The 24,538-nt window shown below is 35.0% G+C and overlaps 1 protein-coding gene across 4 annotated transcripts in view; it reads right to left on the bottom strand.

Annotated features, from left to right (window-relative positions):
- Marf1 (meiosis regulator and mRNA stability factor 1-like protein) overlaps positions 1-20,417 on the bottom strand; it is a 34,025-nt gene extending 13,608 nt beyond the window's left edge. The window contains exons 1-6 of one of the 4 annotated variants that reach the window (XM_067764665.1): positions 20,157-20,417; positions 9,851-9,907; positions 6,498-6,535; positions 3,333-4,467; positions 3,136-3,267; positions 20-1,549 (exon numbers count right to left, since the gene is read on the bottom strand). In XM_067764665.1, the coding sequence (XP_067620766.1) occupies positions 20-1,549; positions 3,136-3,267; positions 3,333-4,467; positions 6,498-6,517 (2,817 nt within the window). In that variant the 5' untranslated portion in view covers positions 6,518-6,535; positions 9,851-9,907; positions 20,157-20,417. Of the gene's footprint in view, positions 1-19; positions 1,550-3,135; positions 3,268-3,332; positions 4,468-6,497; positions 6,536-9,850; positions 10,266-19,979 lie in introns of those variants that run through there. The other 3 variants (XM_067764666.1, XM_067764667.1, XM_067764668.1) reach the window with 3 other exon arrangements.
- Between the last annotated feature and the right edge of the window lie 4,121 nt (positions 20,418-24,538).

Here is a 24,538-nt window from a genome sequence, read left to right on the forward strand (position 1 = left end):
GGAAAGAAACAATACTCACCTCAATGTAAGGCAGTAGCTCCACTCCCTCTTCCAGACTGCTTACGCCAAGTGTTTGCGGTTGTATTTGATAGCCGAATTTTTTTTTATGCAACTGTAAAACCTCTTCCAACTTCATGCAAGTATTTGCCGTGCCTGTTAAGTCATGTATCAGCTCTTCACATTGCTCGGCAAACACGCGACGTGCTACTTTTGCTGACAAATAGATCTTCTTATCCTCATCGCTAGTCTGTTCCATTTCAACAACACCTTGTATCGCTTCCATAAGATCAGCCAACTTCAAAAACCCATAATCGCTCAAACGACATTGATAGGCAAAATGATAATGATATGAACGTACAAACTTCTCAAATAATATGGTATATTGTGGAGCGTTGCGAAAGAGCTCAACCATTTCGCCAGCAAATAATATCGTCTTCTCCAGCTCAGCGCCAGTTTGTTTACGTTTCGGCATCGATATGAACATATCATCACCATTTTTTACGCGTGACATCACCACAACATTCGAATTGGCTAAACCGTCTAAAATATCGCGTATATCACATACGCCATAATCGGTTACATCGAAGAAACGATGTTGAGTTTCGGCAAAAATCGTAGGTAACTCAGAGAGCAAAACAGCTTTGTTGCCATGAGCGCGCAAAATACGCAATAAATCGGATGTAAAGCGCCGCAATTGCGTGCGATGTGTTAACGTGATGAATCGATTCTCACCATCACCAATTATTTGTACGACTGTAGCGAGCGCTTCGAAGAGTTCTATTAATTTCGTATAGCCATAATCGGCTACGCGACATTGTTTGCCGAAATGATTATGATAAGCCGGTATAAAACGATTAAATTTCATTGTAGATTTCGGTGACATTTTCACCAACTCAATAACCTCACGTGATATCTGATAGAGCGGATCACTCATAGCGCATGCCGACTTTGCATATAAACTACGCTCTAATGTTGAGTTTGTACTATTGAAGCTTAGACTAGTATTGAGTGTACTCGCATGATTCTCTTTATCCACCTCCAGCCAACCGAGTATTTTAATGCCGAAATTATTCACTTGTACTTGTATGCCTTGTACGCAGCATACCAAATGTTCTAAGTTCACACCATTTTCGTTGGGCGTAATTTCGGTTTTCATTTGTCCGGATATACAGTGTACCAATGAAGCGATCGGTATATCGCCGTGGTGATTTTTAAGTAATGGATAAATAATTTTTTGTAAGTCCGCTATGGTCATCCATACATTGGGCAATGGTTCAATTTCTTGCTCGGCCCAGCCTTTATGTTGTTCGCGCTGGAAATGCACTGTGCAATAGGGTACACTGTGCTGTAGACCTTCCATTAGCGGCGAGTTCTCCAACGTGCTAATTACACCCGTTTGCAGGCCAATGAATTTCTCTTCGTAATTATCGACGGTTATAGTACAGATGTCAGGTAATTTATAAAGATCCAAAACGCTTATTGATGATTTGAAACGCGCTTGAAAGAGCTCACGGAACTTATACATTGGTAGCGTGTAATATGGTACGTCCTGCGGTGAGAAAGTTCAGAAATAGAGATTTTGTGAAATAATTAAGTCAGAAGTGGAATCACATCGATGACGGAATAGAAGATCGCCCTCGTCCCGACTGCCGAATCGAAAACATTTCAAAATTATGATCTCAGCTGCCTACCAGTTGACATGGCGGGTGGATAAAACAATGGTAGTGTGGTAAAGTAGTGAATTTGTGAAATACATTAATAAGTCAGAAGTGGAATCATATCGACGACGTAGTGGAATATCGCCCTCTTCCCGGCTGCCCAATCGAAAACAACCTATTTCAGAGCTATAATCTCAACTTTCCACTAAATTACATGGCGGGTGGATGAGATAGTGGTAATATGGTAAAGTAGTGAATTTGTAAAAATATATAATTCTGAATTCGAGTCATATCGACACTGGGTGAGAGATCACCCTTGTCTAATGTAGTAATTGAGTAGCCGATAGTAAATACACCGATACCGACTTCGCCAGTTAAAATACTTTGCTAGTTCGAAGTAGCAGGCTGATTAAATAAATGTAAGGCACGAATACCTCCGAATAGCTTTTGGGCCGACCAAAAGGACGTTGGTGGCCGCCGTGGTGTGATGGTAGCGGGCTCCGCCTACCACACCGAATATCCCGGGTTCACGCGCCAGGAAAAGCAACATCAAAATTTTAGAAAGAAGTTTTTTAATTAGAAGAACATTTTTCTAAGCGGGCTCGCCCCTCGGCGGTGTTTGGCAAGCATTCCGAGTTTATTTCTGCCATGAAAACCTCTCAGTGAAAAATCATCTGCCTTGCAGAAGCCGTTCGGAGTTGGCATAAAAAAAGTAGGTCCCGTCCCGCCAATATGTAGGAAAAATTAAAAAGAAGCACGACGCAAATTGGAAAAGAAGCTCAGGCTAAAACCTCTTTGGAGGTTTTCGCATCTTACATTTATTTTTATTTAAAAGGACATTGGTGATTGCTTAGCTCAACGCAGGGTTTCCGAAGACGTTCGCTTACGTGTATCGAGAAACTTCTGCGATACAGACACCAATAGAATCAATTTGATATAGGTACCAGCAATGGAGCAGGATTAATGCGGATAAAGTAATCAGGAAACTAATTCCCAACCTTAACCAATTCCTAGTCGGACACGGCTAATTCTGTGAATATCTTCAAGGAATAGGGATGATTGAAAAGTCTTAGCTCCCTATTCTTGAACGTGGCAGTGTAATCATTAAGATTCCCCGCAAAATGGAGAGATTGGTTATGGTCAGTATATACAGAAATACATTCCTCACAAAACGGTGAAAAAATATCTTTAGCATGAGCGTAGCCATAGAGTTCACGTAGCTCGTTTCCGTTGATCTATTTTTGGAGTTTTCGATCCTTGGCGATTTCATTTTCATTCCTTTGTGAAGCACTGCCTTCCCCAACTCTAAAGAGGACGTAGAATTGCCACTTAACAATCCGGTTAGCAGAAACAGAAAAGAAATCACTTGATGCTGATAAGAGCTTACCTACAAAGTATCACTATTACATTTCAAAATGTTGAATGGTGCAACAGTGAAAACATCGCCCCAAACGATAAACAAAATAACTCAACTTACCTTAAGTAGTCCAGCTACTTGACAACGTAGCGTTTTGAGATCGGTTTGTGATGACTCACGCGTATATGAAACCAACATGCGTTTATGACCAATCTTCTTGCGATGTAAATTGGCGACCACCTGCTTGGCGAACTGTGAGAGCAGTTAAATTATTCAGGGGTTTTATGAAACAAGCATAGAAGAATAGCTGTACTTACAAACATATCAGGAACCGTGACTTTGGCATAAGAATTTCCCTCAAAAATTAGCGACAACACTGGCGTAATCGGTCTCAATTGTGCCAATAGGAAATTGCGTAAACTTGATTCCTCCATTGTATAATCCAAATTAGTTATTTGTAGAGTTATTGACTGACCTGTACCCGTTGTGCAACCTTGACAGATACTCTCGCTGCTCATCCCACCGTTTGCATTATTATCCGCCTGTACAATGGCATTCGCATCCATTACGCTAGACGCTGAACTAGTCTCAGCATCATTTTGGTTACGACGCGTAACGTTTTCGCACATTGAAGCAGCACAGCCGTTGTTTATGGGACGCGTTCCGACGCTGGAATCACTCAGCGAACTTAAATTGTGAACGCTGCTGCTGCTATCATTTGCTGAAATAATGGCTGCAAGTGGTGCACCCTCCAACAAATTTGGGTAGTTCGAATGAGTATTAGCGAATGGTTGGTATGTAGAGTACGAGGTATATGCAGCTTGTTGTGCGTTCATATTTGCAATAGGTGCAGTGGTAATTGATAGACTGCTTACAGCTCTTGTTGGCATTCCAGCCGTTTGAAAGGCGTGATGATACGGTGCAGTGCCATTGAGGTTTATGGCACGACTATATGGCATATAACGATTACGATTATAACTGAATGACATGTTCGCAGCAGTGACGCTGCTATAATTGGCGCCACCAGCAGCTAAAGGAGCGCCAAGTGTAAGTGCAGCAGTTGGTGGTTTATTGTAAGCGCAATTTTCCCCTAGAATATTTTGCGTTGACAGCGAATTGTCACCATTGTAGATCAATTGTTGGTGTTGTTGCTGCTGCTGACTGCTATAGGTGCCAGGATTATGATAACCACCACCATAGTAGCGTAAGGTGGGTCCAATTAGATGACTATGTGTGGTGGCGGCGTCAAAAGCGCTAGACACCGCTGCGGTGGTTGCAGCTGTTATGCTATTAATGTTGGTAGTTGAACAAAAATAATTGTTGAAATCTGCACTACATGGTGTGAGACCTTGCTGGAGTAATGACTGGTTCTTTGCTTGATCTGATTGTTGTTGGTGTTGATGTAAAACAGCAGCGTTAGTGGAGTATGATCCGTCGTCGGCTTGAAAGGTACTGGATATGGAAAAAAGAAAAGTGCGTCTTATGATATGGCTTATTCGACATATACAGCTTAATGGCTCGTTGAGATAAGAGAAGTCCGTTTACCAAAAGATGTGACTACAAACCATGGTTCTGGTTGTGAGTTAGGACCCAAAAGATCTCTATTCTGGCACTGCCAATTATATGAAAACCTTATATTTGGGGGCATTAACTGTAAACATGGAATGTGAACGGCTTTAAAAAGAAGTATCTAATGTCTGATTGATTAGTCCCTTAATGCAAATCATCCTTGATTTGTTGAACTAGGCAAGGGATTAATCTATTACAGTCCAGGGAACGAATGGCTTCTTGTACAAGTTTTGAGGGTGTCCTTGGCGGATGAGTTTTCAGACTGTGGAAAATGCGTTCTAACATCCGACTGTGTTGAAATAATAAATTGCCGGATTTTGACGGAGCTGTGAAATCACGGAGGTACAGCGTATAAGGTAGGTTGCTGTTGGTGTTGTATCCGCAAAAACATTCCCCACAGGATTTAGGAAAAGTTTCAGAAGGGCAGTCCTTTATCGGATATGAATCTGGTACTTACACCTTCTATTACCATATTAGCCTGACTACATCTGGAACCACCCGCCGAGCTGTCGACAGGCATGCCTACCGCGGAAATATCCCTGCAAAAATCGTTGGGTCATGTGGTCCACTTGTGTCATACTGGAGTACCCCATGGATTACTCTGATGTAATGCTGAGCTGGAGTATATGGTCCAGTCCTAGGATATCGCAATGTTAATTGTGTCATACTGGGTATTGGGTACTGGTAATGCTGAGCTGGAGTATATGGTCCAGTCCTAGGACAACGCAACGTTAATTGGACCATATTTTTTGTATGAATTGTGGTTAATTTTGAAGCACCTGCATGCATGGAGTACTCGCGATTTTTGCAGGGTATTATAAGTCCCTAATGGGGTAAAATTTAAGTGCGGTCAGCACAGTTCATAAAGAAAGCGATCCAGCTAACCGCGCAAATTACTGAGACATCGGACAGCTTAATATCGCTGAAAAATCTTCTACCTAGCATATTGTGTAGAAACCCGTCTTTAACAAGCTTATTGGACATTGTACGCAAGATTACCGGCTTCACATGTGCCTTTTTGATTGGATCACCACGATACGCCAACTCCTGTGGAAGACCCATGATAAGAGTTGCACAGCTTTTTTGTCGATTTGAAAGCAGCTTTTGACATTAAGGTAAGAACTGTCTGCTTCATCGTATGTCTGAGTTTGAACCATATGGCTATATAAAAACTCTGAGCGACACAAACAGCTCTGTCAGCACTATTCGAGCCATTCGAAAGCAAACGAGTCAGATAAGGCGACTCTCTATGGTGCGGTTTATTTAGCCTGATACAGAAGAAGATAATTATAGCATTGATGTATATTAAAACTACATTCCGTCAACCCCTGTAAAATTTGGTTTGAAAAAAGCCAGTTTCGAATTTTCCAGTTGGGAAACCCCACATTCGACCATCAATTGGCGACGGTTATCGCTAAAAGTGACTGACTCAGTTTTTTGATACGCAACTGCCACAATCGCCTAGGCGGTTAAGCGCCAATTAATGCTGATGAGCCGCAGCCGTGCGCATCTTGCGCAACCAATATAAGAGTATCATCAAATATCAACAAAAATCAGCTGTTCTATCAATCAATTAAAACTTACAGCTTGCGCTGCAATCTAGCGTATGATAGCAACTGCCAGTAATGTAGGTGCAAATATTCACAATAGTGCCATGGTACAAATGGATTACTTAGTGTGCTCACAATCGTTTATTTTTAGCAAATTTTAATAAAATATAGCTAAACAAAAGCACTACGACCAAAATTGCCCATAGCTCGCTAATAGCCCGAATCTCCATCTTTACAACCAAAACTTTATTTATAGATTTGGATTCCAAATAAGAGCGAAAAACGGACCCGTACAACAAAAACAGCAATTAGAAATAATATATATGATAATCGAAATCTAGGTAGGTTAGATACACAACTTACCCATAAAAATTGTCACTCATTTCGTAAATTTGTTATTCCTGAAAATACAAACCAAAAAGTTTTGTTATTTTCGGTAAAAAAAAATTTTTCAATAAGAGGCATAGACGATCTCAATTGATTCACGACTTAATACTATGTACAAACACACCAAATTGGCAATTTATACCATTTGGGAAATTTATTACGCAATTTACCATATAATAAATTGTCAATTTAAAAAAAAACTGCGTTTAAATTGTTTCAAACTGCAAATGCAACCTTGTAAGATGTGTTTATTGAGTAGATTTAAACGTCAGTTACGCATGGCTCATCTATATGGTTGGCTCATCTCATCAGCTGATTTTATTTTTTTCATTTCACTGGAGTAGAAATTGTCAAAAGAAGATGGCAAACTCAAACTGAAACGAAAACATTGAACACATGTTCTTAAAACACACAAAAATTTCAAATTTTTATGTTTTTATTCCATTCCATTCGTCTAATACCAACACGCATATTTTGACAGTCTGAACAAAGGAATGTTGTTGCTGTAGAGATGAGCCAACCAGATATCATTTTACTATTGTGGAAGCTAAATTGAGTTGTATGAACACCACTCAATTTAAATCGAAATTGCCTGAATTTATTTTTCTGTTTGAACATAAATAAATAAATGTAGGGCGCGAAAACCTTCGACAGGGTGTTCTTCATTCAAATTCAGAAACAGGACGTCTTCAGCCAACTTCTGAAATGGGAAATTTTCTGAAAAAATAGGCGATTATTCAAATAAATTTTTCAATCGTTTACTGTGACAGGGCGTTTTCGAAGAGGAAGTCGAATTAAAAGGTGTTTAAATATTTATTTTGCAAAATCTTATTAATAATCATCTTGCTTCAATATTTTTCAAAACATACATACGTTTTTATGACATTAAAATCAGGATACTAAATTGGTACTCGAATCCAAATATTTCAAACAAAAATGCGTCAACCTAACTTTGACCTGATGTAATTTAATCAGAATTAACCTATTTCGATAATTAATTGGGAAAGGAACATAGAGACAATGGAATTGACAATAAGTGAATGCGTGTGTTAAAAAATTCACAGTGATTCAAAATTCAAATAAATTATTATTTTTTGCTCATTGGACCATGTATATTAGACCGTTTTGAAAAAAGAAGAAACAGATTTTATTCAAACTGGTTCAGACGCTTTGCCTGGATGTAAAAAACAAAAACAATTTAAATAAAATTTCTTATTACAAGTGTCAGAGGTGTTCGCAACATCTTTAACGATTACAGAATTTTAGAATTTTCAAATGATATATCAATAAAAAAGTATTCACGTAAAGTTGTGCTAACATTTTAAGTGGCGTCTTGCGACATAGTTTTTAAAATGTGTATAATATATGTAAATATTAGACTGGGTCGATTTATTAACCGATATCACGCCATCGATTTTTCGATAGCATTTGTGTTCAGGAAAAAAAGTTCCACTACGCATACCCAAAAAAATAATTTCCGAGTCTGCGAAATTTCATTTCTTTGACTTTTTTCGACTTTGATTTTTAAGGTTTTTTTCATGACCTACTAAAAAAATTTTCATTTGATTATAAAATTTTCATGTATACCCTGTTCGACCCAAAAATGTCCGCTATGCGTAGTGGAAATTTTTTTTCCTGAGCCCAAATCCTATCGAAAAATCGATGGCGCGATATCGGTTAATCTTCGTCCATGCAAATCGACCCACCCTAATAAATATGCTTATGTTGTTGTTGTAGAAGTAGGACATCAGCTCCATATTGCTGGAATGACAAGAGTAGTTATAGTAGTCAGTAGACAGCTAACTCAATCACTTCCAAAGCATACTTAAACCCCCCTCTAATAGGGTCCGTTTCGGTACTATTTCTGAGTAATTTTATAACTGTTTCGGGGTTATTTTCGAATCAGTTACCTTTTTTGTAAACACAGCATTTTGGAATCAATTTGAATTTTTTTTGGGATAATTTCGGAACTATCCCCAGATCAATGCACTATCATGTGAATAATACTTGTGGAATTGTTTACCGCATAGTTTTTGGACTATTTTAAAATCACTTCCCATCGAAAAGCATTTCGGGATTAGTTTCGAGACTATTTTAAAATGATTTTAGGATTGTTTTGGTGTTTAATTCGTGACAACATATCGGAGCCAATTGTTCACTACATTGCGAAATAACTTCGACACCATTTCGAGATTGTTTCTTGCATCGATTTAGTACCTTTTCAGAACAATATCGGAATTATATTTGCGATCATTTTGAGGCTATTCGGGGATCATGAACTGAACATTTCGGGACTACTTAGCGATAGTGCCGTCAGGGTCCTCAGGCTTGGGGTTCATGTATTCTTGATGGCTTCCTCAACTTTTTTTATATTGTTTAGGGTAGTTTTAAGAATATGGATAGTAGCCTGGGTCGATTTATTAACCGATATCGCGCCATTGATTTTTCGATAGGATTTTGGCTAAGGAAAAAAAGTTCCGCTACGCATACCCAAAAAATAAGTTTCGAGCCTGCGAAATTTAATTTTTTTGACTTTTTTTCGACTTTGATTTTTAAGGTTTTTTTCAGGACCTACTAAAAAAATTTTCATTTGATTTAAAAATTTTCATGTATACCTTGTCCGACCCAAAAATGTCCGCTAAAAGCGTTGTCGATAACAGTTTATTGAAAGGGGACATTTTTTGGTAGGACAAGGGTATACATATGAACATTTTTTTAGTAGGTCATGAAAAAAACCTTAAAAATCAAAGTCGAAAAAACTTCACAGGAACACTCTCTGGGTGTTCATGCAACTATCTTGCAATTTTAATAATAAGACGCTCCGACTAAAAAACTATTTCAATCGACACCTTAATTCGGGACTAGAAGAATATATATATTTTTCAAGCAGAACTAACTAAATATTTCAAAGCTTAATTCAAATAAGGCGTTAGTAAATAAAAGACATTTTGGTGTAAAAAATTAAAATTTTCGGAACCGGTATAATATATATGTGCGACAATAAACAACTTAAGTTATGTTTGTGAATTTATTTCTTCCTATTTTACAATGTATAATAAATGCATATATATTTTTTTTATTAAAAAAAAATCCCGCCAAATTGTTTCTTAAACACCAAATCACAATCCACAAGTTTCATTCCGTTAGCGAAAATGCACTCAAAGTGATGATTCTCCCATCATTTGGGGATTAGTTGAGCAAACTTAGAAAGGTTGTCATACCTAACTGTAAACCAAAACAAGAAAATTTTCTATACACATACATATATGAACAAAAGACGCGTGTAAATTTAAATTAAATATCTTTTGTTGTAATAAAATTTAACTCACCTTAAACTTCTCTATTTTTCAATAGATTTGTTACTTTTTCACCTTGTTCAAATTTTGCTAAAAGAAAATTATTATTTTTTATTATTAGAGCGTTTGGTCGATTTTAAAATATTTTTTTCTTAAATTTGTTTTACAAAATTTTAATCACTTTTATTATTATTTATTGATATTATTACGTTTTTTTTGGCAATAAAAACTTAAATTTGTTTAAGTTAACAATTGCAATAAATTAAATTTGCTTAATTTAATTAGATTATTTTTTTTTTAAATTAAAACACACATAAAAACTAAATTTAATGTCTTTGCTTGCAAAGAATAATTTTTTTTTCCTTTTTTAAATGCCGTTTTACATAAGGTTTCTTCTTCTTCTTATAAAACTAAAATACTGAACATATAACGTTTAACCGGCGCGCTGAGCTGTAACATACTAATACGGCGCAATGGCAAACTAACGAGCTCAAAGCGAATTCGCCTTGCGTCAAATTGTGACTCTTATACGAGTTAAGCAGGGTCGTAGCAAGGTGACGCTCGGAAATCAGCTGATTGGTACTTTTTTAATATGATTCGACACTTCAACTTCTGGCGCAGTATGATTTTGACATTAGTCCATCGAAATACAAAAACAAAGTACATGGAATTTTGATCAATGCTTTGATGTACATATGCCGCCCTGCTTTCACCTTGTATGGTCCCGCCATGCGTCCTATTCACGCAAATAAAAATGAGAGAAAATGAAGAGTGAGGCCAGAACGAATTTACAATGAAAGTGATTAAGCATTTTGAAAGGTTAAAAGGTTTGAAAGACCTCTCTTATTATGGATTGACCATGGCACACTTAAATTCCAATTTCCTCTTATTGCATCCGCATAAAATTCTTACTTTTTCAGAGTCAGCTTATGGCATGTATTATTATTTTTAGGCCTTAATGTACTGCGACTTTAATTTAGATCAATGGTGTGCACTACATAGCACAATTGTGCTCTTATTGCATAGCGAATGGGCAATCACTTTAAACTTTTGAAGACCTATGATTTCTATTTACTCCATATAACAAAGATGGAAGAGATGGTAGAGTCTCTGCCTTGAAAAAGCGACGGATTCGCAGAGAATGTGAACCGGCATCTTATTTTTCAGCTCACAAAATCAACAGATTCGTATATCAGACAGATTTAACTTAGTGAGGTCGTATCGTAGACTGCAATGGCCCGTATAGTACACAGTAAGAGTTCGTAGAACCTCTCTGCTAAGAGTAATGAGTATGGCTGATACTCACGTTGCTGGGAGTATAAAAAATTTGGCCTGTCTTTGCCCTGGGCATACAATCTAGTGTTGTGTGACCTGCTTTTTTTCCTACTTACTTAGGATAGTGTGTGCCTTTTGAGTCACAGCGTTTGACTAGGGAGTTTGCCTGTTCATTACCTTCATGTTCGTAATGCCCGGGAACCTATTATAACAAAAACTTGTATTTGGATTGTTTAGGTCTTCAAAGCATTCAAACACTATTTTAGAAGTAATTGTGTAAGTAAGTGCGATGCAGCCAGACATAATGAGGATGCATCTCGAGAATAATAATTATACGTGCTCACAGATTTTTGATCTTCTGTTTCAGTATTTAACGAATTGTGTTCACTTCATTCAGCTTTTGCACCCACCATTGAGAGCAATGTGCGATCGCATATTTTGCACCCATTACGTACCGCTGCAGCAGGCGCTTTTAATATTTGGGTCTTTTTTTTTTCTTCTTGGAAATTCCCAAGGGATCGACCTAGTCCAGAAACTCTTGTTCATGATGCGGTTTGCTTCAAATTTGGTAAATAATAAGTTTTTTGGCTAGGTTGATATTTGGGAAAACAAATTTTCTGCAAGTATGCGATGTTGGGACTTTTTGAGAAAAACGTGTTCGTAGTTCGATAGAGAGATTTAGTAGGAGAAGAAAAGGAAGACAAAACGGTAAAGGGAGCGGTACGAGGATAAAGAGACGGAGAGATAGAGGGAAAGAAACATCTACAGGAATGGGCGAGGCATATGCTCAGGGACGAAGAGAGGGACTTGCACAGGGGAAAACAGCGGTAGAGGAAGAGGAAGAGAAGAAGAAGGGACGGGCTTAAGGATAACGAAGAAAAGTTGAGAGGAATCCGACCGCATTTATTATCGACGGGTTATGGGCGTGTTACCCGTGTGTTATAGGTGTGTTATCGACGAGATTAGAAGTGTAAAAAAATGTTGCTAGCGTTAGCAGAAGTTTCGCGATTTGTTGCCGAAAAGTTATGGATTTTTTATCGATTTTTTATAATAAAAAATATAAATTTTTCATTAAAAAAATTACTGAAATGTTATCGAAAAGTTATCGATTTACTATCTAGAAATTGTCGATATTTTATCACATGGTTATCGTTTTGTTATCGATATATTATTACATATTACATTATGGAAAATCTATCGATTTCTTTTAAAACAATTGTTTATTTGATATCGAAGATTTATCGATTTCTTGTCAGGGGGCTACCGATTTTATATCCATTTTTTGTAAAAAGTCTCGATTTACTTCGATATGTTATCACAAAGTAGTTGTTTTGTTATCGAGAATTTGTCGAAAAGTTATCGAGTTCCTACGAAAAACCTATCGATTATCATATTGTTAACAGTTTGTTATCGTCGTATTAACGATTTGTTATCGATGACTCATCGGCCTGTTGTGGAACAGAAACCCACACAACTTCAATATGAAGTCGATGACACAACAATAACTTGACGCTTTAGCACGTTAACGATGAGAAGTCGAAGAAGGTCTTTTCGAAAAGCCCCAAATTATTTGTTTCTGGTAAAATTTCCTCTGTTGTGGTTGAACTTCAACCCCTCTAGCTCTAGTTAATTTAAATACCTTGGCTTTCTAGACTAACACATACATATATGTTTATACATACAACTTCACCAGTACTTAGTACTCGCGCCTATTTTTTTTTTTTGTGACTAATCGAACACCAAATTCAGGCTTCACTGTACTTTAGCTGATCACTTATTGCAAATCTGCAATACCTCATACATTAAAATTTTCTCTGTGTGCATTTACATATGCACTTTTGTTGTATCAAATAATAAGCCTGCTTAAGGAAAAAAGAGCAAATCATTTGCGCTCTTCCTCTGTGCGAGAAGTCAACAAATAGTCAAACATAACTACATGTATGTATGTTGTATGAGGAGGGTATATATGTAAGTAGTTATGTACATATATATGTAGTTATAAGTATATAGGAGAACTGTTGAAGGAGTGATATGAACGCCTACTCAATTAAAACAAACGTTGGATCTGATTTAGTTGCTTAAGTGAAATCGCTCAAGAAATTAGGCTTGTGGACTAAGTAAGAAAGTGATTTTAAGAGGTCAAAGAGCGCCAAACTTATGCTGAATTCGAAATTACGAAAAATTGCGAGTTAAGAAAATGTGCAGTGAAAAAATATTTAAATAGCAAAACAAACAATAAAAACTTGTTGAAGTTGAATAGAAAAATGGCTAAAAAAACAACAACTGAAGAGAGTGACGAAAGAAATAACAAGAATTAAAAAGGACGATTGCTCAAATTTTTTCTGTAAAAAAATTGTGAGAGGGAATACAGTCAAAAACTCTCAATAGTGCTGACAAGTTGTTAAAGCGGAAAAATGTATCTTTTATGAAAATATTTAAGTGTATATTTATTGGGCTACACAGTTTTATTATTGTATTGTGTGCGTGGTTTTTTTTTTTAAGTTATCATGTATCATTTGCATTTCTTTATTAAGTCAGTTTATTTTGTTTTTAAACACATTGAACTTGATATTTGTAAACATCATTTGAGTGTTATCTAATCCTTTACTAATATGTATGGGTGCATTCCGTACCAATTTATCCTCCGATCTTTGTACATCACGAAATCCGCTGATCTCTTTGCGCATTTCGATACGTGTTTTATTAAATTGTTTTTTTTTTTTTTGTTAAATTTTATTCGTGCTTGTTTTGTTTTGTAAAGGAAATAGCTAAAAAATTAAAATGTAACAAAACCAAATAAAATAAAAAAAATTAGTTATTCTTTATGCTATTTTATATTTGTTTTGTTATTCAATTCTCTGCATAGAACTATTTTATATTACTTAATTTTTTGTTTAAATTGTTTGTTTCATATTTCCTTATTTTATTATATTTTATTAAGGCTTATTTTATTTTATATTTTTTGCATTTTATTTTATTTTGTTTAATTAAATATTTTTTTTTATTTCAATTTGTTTTATTATATTTTTTAATTTTAAATAATTATAATGGTAACGTGCTCCGCCTACCACACCGAAGATCCTCGCCCCGGGCAAAGCAACATCAAAATTTAAGAAACATTGTTTTTCAATTAGAATACAATTTTTCTAAGCGGGGTCGCCTCTAAGCAGTATTTGGCAAACACTCCCAGTGTATTTCTGCCATGAAAAGCTCTCAGTGAAAACTCATCTGCCTTGCAGATGCCGTTCGGAGTCGGCATAAAACAATTAGGTCCCGTCCCGCCAATTAGTAGGAAAAATTAAAAGGAGAACGACGCAAATTGGAAGAGAAACTCGGCCTAAAATCTCTTCGGAGGTTATCGCGCCTTACATTTATTTTTATTTTTTTATTGTACTTATTTTATTCTATTTTGATTAACTGTGTTTAATCTTAGTTTATTATATTTTTTTAATTTAATTTTATTTTATTATAATTTATTTTATATTATATTAGTTTGTTTTATTTTATTGTAATTTATTTTATTATACTTCATTTTATTTTGTTTTATTTGTTTAATTAAATTGTTTTTTGCATTTTATGTCATTTTATTTTTTTCCTAGTTGTTTTGTTTTATTTTTATTTCCGTTGATTTAATTGAATTTTTTTAAATTTATGTTATTTTGTTTTATTGTATTTTATTTTATTTTATTATACTTACTTATTTTATTATACTTATATTATATTTTGTTTTATATTATTTGATTTTAATTTATTATATTTTTGTGTATTTTATTTTACTTTCTTTTGCTCTATTATATATTATTTTATTCTATAGTGTTTTATTTTATTGTGTTTATTATATTTTATTTTTTTTTTATTTAACTTAATTTTACTTTACTTTGTTTTATTTGATACGATTTTATTTTATTTTAGTTTTGTTTTTATTTAATTTAATTTTCTTAATTCATTTCACTTTATTTTGTTTTATTTTATCATATTTTAGTTTATGTTATTATCATTGCATTTTGTTTTATTTTATTTTAATTTATATTATTTTTTCTATTTTATTTTTTCTATAACATTTCATTTTATTTTATATTTTTTATTTTGTTTTTATTGTATTTTATTTTTTATTATTCTATGTTATTTAATTTAATTTAATAAATTTTTTTGTTATTTTGTTTTATTTTCGTTTATTTTATTTCGTTTTATGTTATTTAATTTGATTTAATCTTGTTTTATTTTATTTTGTTTTTCATTGATTTTTATTTTAGTTTATTTTAGTTCCTTATACCTTTTGTTATTTATTTTGTTTTTTTCTATTTCATTTCATATCATTTTATATTTTTTATTTTATTCCATTTTATTTTATTTTTCTATTATATTTTATTTCATTTTATTTTTTTCCAATACATTTCATTTTGTTTTGTTTTATATTTTATATTATTTATTTTATTTCTTTATTTTATATTTTTGTATTATATTTTTTATTTTTTTTTTTATTTATTTTTTTTGTGTATAATTTTTTTCTATTATATCATTTTTTTTATTTTATTTTATATTGTTTGTTTTTTATTTTATTTATTTCATTTATTCAATTATTACATTTATTTTTAATTTTATTATTATTTCACTTTTATTTTATTTTAAAGATATTTTTATTTTATAAAATTTGTTTCATTTTACTTTATTTTATTGTATTTTATTTTACATCCAAACATCGCTATAGTAGGTTTTGAAATGCCTTACCCATCATAAATTTTGCTGTCTAAGCAACTTAAACTAAAAAACAACTCCCCAAATTTTTGGCCATCCACCTTGGGGTCGTTTCGTTACTACTTCCAATGTCTTGCCAACAAATATTCAATTTTTTTATATTTAAGTTGCGGTTTCGGCATTCTGTTACAGTTTTATCTTTGGTACCAGTTTGTATGTCCCAGCACTTTTCATATCGATTTCGGTATCTGTATTCAGGTTTTTAGTTTTGTTATGAATGTGGATTTGCTCCCGGTTTCTAAGTCGATTCAAAGTGCAGTTTCATTTTCGATTCAATTCATAGTTCCGGTTAAATTTCAGTAGAATGCCAATTCTTCTTCATCATCGTTCTCAGAATCGTATTCCTATTTTGGTCTGGCATTCCGCTTCGACTTTGACCTCACTTAGTTTTCCAATTCTTCTGGATTTGTTTCTTTGTTTTATTTATTTTTCTGCCTTTCTTTATTATTTTAAATTTCAAACGAATACTACAAGGTCTTAAATAGCGAACGATTGTTTGACACCGAATAACCCATTCACTTGGTGCATCTATTCTTTAGAATCTTCTTATTTAACGCTTTAAACGTATCGCCAAATTTTTTTATTATCAATTTGCATACTTATTTTATATACAAAAAGATGCAAACATACACATAAATATGTAAATATTTGTATATGAAAAAATATTCTAATACACACACATATCCCCTCTCTCACACATCAAATATACATTGGACTATCATCCTTCCGCGCAAAAGATTAGCCTGAATATGTTGCCTATTTACTCGCTCTCTATAATTCTTCTTAACCTTTGTATGGATTTCCCCTCTATTAACCTTTGTGTATACATAGCAAAAATTTGTGTCAGTCTATAACTATGGAGTAAGTTGTCTATTGCAATCAATGTTGCTGAGACGTGTGCTTATAAAGTTGTAAGAAGGAATTAATTTTTGAGTATTTACTTATATAAAATAAGTTTTGTTGTTGTTGCTTTTATTGATATTTTACTTTTTTTGGCTTGTGGTTTTGGATTTTTTTTTAGGTTTTTTACGTCAAACTAACATTGCGGCTCACAATATATTATATAAATACACTAGAAGACCCAGCAGACGTTGTCCTGCCCTAAATTTGGCATATCTGCAGACATTTTAATAAGCTTTGTCCGTCTGACTCTGCCCCTCCCCCTCCCCCCCCCCCCCCCCCCCCCCCCCTCTTCACTTTTTCCTAATTCTTTTATTCACTCCTCCCTCCGTCTTTTTCGCTTCATCTATCTCCATCTTTGTCTCATTCTATCTCTTTCTCAATCTCCTTCTCTCGTTTCTCTTCTCCCAATTTCTTCTCATTCTTCTGCATCCCTTATTGCCTGTCCTAGAGGGTGGTATATATTTTATTCCAGTCCCAGTCCCAGTCCCAACCCTAGTCCTAATCCCAGTCCCAGTCCGTCTCTGGATAATATATTACTCTGTACTAAAGCACTCATCAACAGCTTACATTTGATATCCATATTATATAAGGGGTATTCCATCCCATTTCGACCAATTTTGAACCCGACCCCTTTAGAATTGGCTGAAAGTTTTTCTTCTTTTTCTAGCTTACGAAAGACGTTTTTCAGAATTTTTTCATCCAACTCAAAAAAAGTTATGAATTTAAAAAAAAAACACCGTTTTTGTTTTCAAAATGCTTAAACTTTTTCAAAAATTGACCGTTTGGGATCTTTTTTTTTTTTAACTTTGTTTTTAAATGTACTTTTCGGAAAAAATACAAAAAAATTTGTAAAGTTTTTTTCAGTTTTTCGAAATTTTGTCGAATTACGCCATTTTTTATTTTTTTTTTTTTTCTCATAAAAAACTTCAATCAATTCTGCAATCATCCCCACTAATCCCGGAGTGGGCCGATTTTTTTTTTTTTTTTTTTTTTAATTGAAAAAAACTTTAATTTTTTTTTGTATTTTTTCCGAAAAGAACATTTAAAAACAAATTAAAAAAAAAAAAAGATCACAAACGGTCAATTTTTGAAAAAGTTATAGCATTTTGAAAAAAACACCGTTTTTTTTTTTAATTTATAACTTATTTTGAGTTGGACACCGTTTTTGTTTTCGAAATGCTATAACTTTTTCAAAAATTGACCGTTTGTGATCTTTTTTTTTTAAATTTGTTTTTAAATGTACTTTTCGGAAAAAATACAAAAAAATTTTTAAATATTTTTTTTTCAATTAAAAAAAAAATCTGCCCACTCCGGGATAAGTGGGGATGATTGCAGAATTGATTGAAGTTTTTTATGAGAAAAAAAATGGCGAAACTCGAAAAATCTCGAAAAAGTGAAAAATTACAAAAAAAAACTTTAAAAATTTTTTTGTATTTTTTCCGAAAAGTACATTTAAAAACAAATTAAAAAAAAAAAGATCCCAAACGGTCAATTTTTGAAAAAGTTATAGTATTTTGAAAACAAAAACGGTATTTTTTTTAAAAATTCATAACTTTTTTTGAGTTGGATGAAAAAATTTGAAAAAATTCTGAAAAACGTCTTTCGTAAGCTAGAAAAAGAAGAAAAACTTTCAGCCAATTCTAAAGGGGTCGGGTTCAAAATTGGTCGAAATGGGATGGAATACCTCATAAACACTGTTTAGGCATTCCCTGGCCAACGTTTTGGCCTATATCTCGAGACCTTAGTCACCCAGGGGTATGAAAATTACCCTCTACACCACTAAAGACTCTCCTGAATTAAAAAAAAATGTCATAGTACCTCTAAATCGCGGTCCCCCTCAGAAACACCCCACCCTCTCGGCGGGCCTGGTGATGTGCTATACTTGATATCATTCGCTATAATATTTTTTATTCATAGGCAGGTTGTTTAATTAAACACCAAGCAATTACACGGAAGTATATCCGCACCACCTGAACATATGAGTGCCACTGCGTATACGTAACATTTTTTTTATTATTACGTATAAACAAATAAAAAAAAATGGAATAAAATAATATTGCGACTATAAACTGAGATATAATCTATCCTATCTCTCAAGTTAGATCAAATTACATACGGGGTGCAAAACAAATTCAAAATCGGTTCAGTAGTTTAGGAGTCCATCGCTGCCAAAAAGTTTGTGACACGTGCTTTTTATCTATTAAGATAATAAATATATACAGGGTGCGTGGGCATTTCAGAATTTGAATTTTTGAAAGGACTTCAAGTTCGAATATTATTTGAGAATATCAGCTGTAAACGTGACATTATTATCCACTGCTTTCAGCAATTATCGCAGAACCTGACCCAATAACCGTTTTAGAGCCGTCAGAACCAAAAGGTTGATGTGTGATCCCGGGATCACTACATAGTCTTCTCAGTAAGCAGCAAATTACGTGCTGTTTTGCGCCCTTAAAGGACACGTACTTCTATATTTCCCCCACCAGGGGCTATTGCATCACATAGTTGCAATATGGGATTTCCTATGAACTTTCTTATTTCCTTCATAAGCCCTGTCATGTTTCCGCTCTTATGATTGAATATATTTTGAAGTTTTGGTGCAGCAAGAATTGCCTCTTTCTCTATTAGAATAGGCACTGATTGCATCAGCAGTGCCGTTCTCATCGCACCCGTTATGCCAATGCAAACATGTCGATGCAGTCTGCTTAGTTTTGTTATAGCTGTTATTTTGCGTGGTCCTCGGCCACCAAACTAAGGAAGCATAGGTGATTATTGGCTTCACAACACAGTTAAATGCCGAGAATACCACTTTAGGAGATAGCCCCCATAGAGTCGAGTGCAGGCGAAGAAGGCTCTTGTTATTTTGTTTAAGGTAGCATCTAGACTAACATTCCGCGTGACGGAATTTTCGGAACCGGTCTAATATATATGTAGGACAATAAACAACTTAAGTTATGTTTGTGAATTTATTTCTTCCTATTTTGCAATGTATAATAAATGCATATATATTTTTTTTATTAACACAATCACAAGTTTCATTCCGTTAGCGAAAATGCACACAAATTGATGATTCTCTCATCATTTGGGCATTACTTGAGCAAACTTAGAAAGGTTGTCATACCTAACTGTAAACCAAAACAAGAAAATTTTCTATACACATACATATATGAACAAAAGACGCGTGTAAATTTAAATTAAATATCTTTTGTTGTAATAAAACTTAACTCACCTTAAACTTCTCTATTTTTCAATAGATTTGTTACTTTTTTCACCTTGTTTAAATTTTGCCAAAAGAAAATTATTATTTTTTATTATTAGAGCGTTTGGTCGATTTTAAAATATTTTTTTCTTAAATTTGTTTTACAAAATTTTAATCACTTTTATTATTATTTATTGATATTATTACCTTTTTTTAGCAATAAAAACTTAAATTTGTTTAAGTTAACAATTGCAATAAATTAAATTTGCTTAATTTAATTAGATAATTTTTTTCATTTGTTTTTTATTTTTTTTTTAACTAAAACACACATAAAAACTAAATTTAATATCTTTGCTTGCAAAGAATTTTTTTTTCTTTTTTAAATGCCGTTTTACATAAGGTTTCTTCTTCTTATAAAACTAAAACCCTGAGCATATAACGTTTAACCGGCGCGCTGAGCTGTAACATACTAATACGGCGCCATGGCAAACTAACGAGCTCAAAGCCTTGCGTCAAATTGTGACTCTTATACGAGTTAAGCAGGGTCGTAGCATGGTGACGGTCGGAAATCAGCTGATTGGTACTTTTTTAATATGATTCGACACTTCAACTTCTGGCGCAGTATGATTTTGACATTAGTCCATCGAAATACAAAAACAAAGTACACGGAGTTTTGATCTATGCTTGTATGTACATATGCCGCCCTGCTTTCACCTTGTATGGTTCCGCCATGCGTCCTATTCACGCAAATAAAAATGAGAGAAAATTAAGAGTGAGGCCAGAACGAATTTACAATGAAAGTGAGTAAACATTTTGAAAAGTTAAAAGGTTTGAGGGACCTCTTCCTATGGATTGACCATGGCACACTAAAATTTCAATTTCCTCTTATTGCATCCACATAAAATTCTTACTTTTTCAGAGTCAGCTTATGGCATGTATTATTATTTTTAGGCCTTAATGTACTACGACTTTAATTTAGATCAATGGTGTGCACTACATAGCACAATTGTGCTCTTATTGCATAGTGAGGGGGCAATCACTTTAAACTTTTGAAGACCCACGATTTAGATCTATTGTGCTTGGCCGCTCAGCCCATTACAGTATGTGGAGGGTTTTAATGTATTTAAATGTCTCTCAGTGCTATTTACTCCATGTAACAAAGGGAGTAAGAGTCACGCCACCTAGATGGAAGAGATGGCAGAGTCTCTGCCTTGACAAAGCGACGCATTCGCAGAGAATGTGAACCGGCCTCTTATTGTTCAGCTCACAAAATCAACAGATTCGTGTATCAGACAGATTTAACTTAGTGAGGTCGTCTCGTAGACTGCAATGGCCCGTATAGTACCCAGTAAGAGTTCGTAGAACCTCTCTGCTAAGAGTAATGAGTATGGCTGATACTCACGTTGCTGGGAGTATAAAAATTTGGCTTGTATTTGCCCTGGGCATACAATTTAGTGTTGTGTGACCTTCTTTGTTTCCTAATTACTTTGGATAGTTTGTGCCTTTTGAGTCACACCGCTTGACTAGGGAGTTTGCCTGTTCATTACCTTCATGTTCGTAATGCCCGGGAACCTATCATAACAAAAACTTGTACTTGGATTGTTTAGGTCTTCAAAGCATTCAAACACTATTTTAGGGGTTGGGGTCAAAATTCTGATTTTTTGGAAATTCTACATTCATAATTCCGGAAGTCGAAACACCGGAAATCAATATTATGGAAGTCAATATTCTGGAAAAAGCCGAACCAACACCGGCTGCGCCATGCACAGTAATTCTGCATAGAAGACCTTTCTGCATAGGCGGCCTTCGGCCGCGCTTATAAAAAATAACCCTGGGCTACGCCATGCCAAGTCCGGGTGTGTGGTATAACCGTGGCTACCGCCACGGTGATATCCTTCTGCGTAGGCGGCCTTCGGCCGCACTTTAAAAAAATAACCCTTAGCCAATCCAACACCGGCTACGCCATGCCATGATTCCGGAATTTTGACTTCCAGAATTTTGTCGACCCAGAATTTTGATTCCGGAATTTTGATTTTAAAATTTTTACCGTTTCCCCTATTTTAGAAGTAATTGTGTAAGTAAGTTCGATACATCCAGGGTGTCTGACATAATGAGGATGCATCTCGAGAATAATAATTATACGTGCTTACAGATTTTGATCTTCTGTTTCAGTATTTAACGAATTGTGTTCTCTTCTTTCAGCATTTGCACCTGTTCATTGAGAGCAATGTGCGATCGCATATTTTGCACTCATTACGTACCGCAGCAGGCGCTTTTAATATTTGGGTCGTTTTTTCTTCTTCTTGAAAATTCCCAAGGGATCGACCTAGTCCAAAAACTCTTGTTCATGATTCGGTTTGCTTCAAATTTGGTAAATAATAAGTTTTTTGGCTAGGTTGATATTTGGGGAAACAAATTTTCTGCAAGTATGCGATGTTGGGACTTTTTGAGAAAAACGTGTTCGTAGTTTGATAGGGAGATTTAGTAGGAGAAGAAAAGACGATGACACGGTAAAGGGAGCGGTACGAAGATAAAGAGACGGATAGATAGAGGGATAGAAACATCTACAGGAATGGGCGAGGCACATGCTCAGTGACGAAGAGAGGGACTTGCACAGGGGAAAACAGCGGTAGAGGAAGAGGGAGAGAAGAAGAAGGGAAGGGCTTAAGGATAACGAAGAAAAATTTAGAGGAATCCGACCGCATTTATATCGACGGGTTATGGGCGTGTTACCCATATGTTATAGGTGTGTTATCGACGAGATTAGAAGTGTAAAAAAATTTTGCTAGCGTTAGCAAAAGTTTCGCGATTTGTTGCCGAAAAGTTATGGATTTCAGTAATTTTTTTAATGAAAAATTTACATTTTTTATTATAAAAAATGTTATCGAAAAGTTATCGATTTACTATCTAAAAATGTTCGATATTTTATCACATGGTTATCGTTTTGTTATCGAAATATTATTACATATTACATTATCAAAATCTATTTATTTCTTTTAAAACAATTGTTTCTTTGATATCGAAAATTTATCGATTTCTTGTCAGGGGGCTACCGATTTTATATCCATTTTTTGTAAAAAGTCTCGATTTACTTCGATATGTTATCACAAAGTAGTTGTTTTGTTATCGAGAATTTATCGAAAATTTATCGAGTTCCTACGAAAAACCTATCGATTATCATATTGTTAACAGTTTGTTATCGTCGTATTAACGATTTGTTATCGATGACCCAGTGGCCTGTTGTGAAACAGAAACCCACACAACTTCAATTTAAAGTCGATGACACAACAATAACTTGACGCTTTAGCACGTTACCGATAAGAAGTCGAAGAAGGTCTTTTCGAAAAGCCCCAAATTATTTGTTTCTGGTAAAGTTACCTATGTTGTGGTTGAACTTCAACCCCTCTAGCTCTAGTTAATTTAAATACCTTGGCTTTCTAGACTAACACATACATATATGTTTACACATACAACATCACCAGTACTTAGTACTCGCGCCCATTTTTACTCTGCTCTTGCGTACACCGCCTAGGGTCGCTTACAGGAATAGGAGACGTACGGACTGGAACCTTTATAAAAAATTCCTATCCTCTACTCTCCTAAAAAACGCTTTATCTGGGCAATCAAGTCCTTTAAACCCTTCAAATCTCCGGGAATGGATGGAATATTTCCCGCTTAATTACAAGCTGCAAGCGATCTTATAAGCCCGCTGCTAGCTAAAATATACAAGGCTTGCATCAACCTGGTCTATATCCCCACGGAATGGACCAAGGCAAAGGTAGTCTTCATACCCAAAGGAGGCAGGATATCGGGCAACAGTCCAAGGGATTTCAGACCAATAAGTCTGACCTCCTTCCTTCTAAAAGTTCTAGAACGATTGCTGGACGCATATATTAGACGATCGGCAAATAAGGTACTAATCTCCAACAACCAACACGCCTACTCTAAGGGCAAATCCGTAGAGACAACTCTACATGCTATCACTACTAAGATAGAGAATGGTCTTGCCTTTAAAGAATTTACGCTGGGTATCTTTCTCGACATAGAAGGAGCCTTGAACAACGTTCTCCCAGCGTTCACTAGTGGTGGAAGAGCCTCTTGTGGAATTCGTCGAGCTCCTTCTAAACAAGAGAATCAGCCCACCGGATGCCAAGTCATTGCATATGCCGACGACATAGCATTGACAGTTACAGGCAAGCAACAGACTCAGACTCCCACCAAAGCTCTTGAAACCATATTATTCCTTCTCCCAACTGATCTATATGGTAGATACTGTGCCTCCTGCAACGCGGCAAGGCTCAACGCTATCGAACCATGGAGGGACTGCAAATTTGGTCACAACCAGATCCTGAAGTAGGTCCCCGAAACCTTCTTGAAATTGGACCATACAACATCCTCCCCTTGCTGGGACAACAAATTTTCCACAAGAATCCCAGAGAGGAACGAGTGGGCAAACGGCGTGGAGCCGGGATCTCACGAAATCTCCGTTATTACAGATGGCTCTAAACTAAACAACAGAGTCGGCAGCGGAATATTCAGGCTGAACTTTTAGCGTTTTGGGAAGCAGCCCTCTATCTTGCTAACCTGCA

Source organism: Eurosta solidaginis, chromosome 2 (genome assembly GCF_040869045.1).
Source record: "Eurosta solidaginis isolate ZX-2024a chromosome 2, ASM4086904v1, whole genome shotgun sequence".
Lineage (NCBI taxonomy): Eukaryota > Metazoa > Arthropoda > Insecta > Diptera > Tephritidae > Eurosta > Eurosta solidaginis.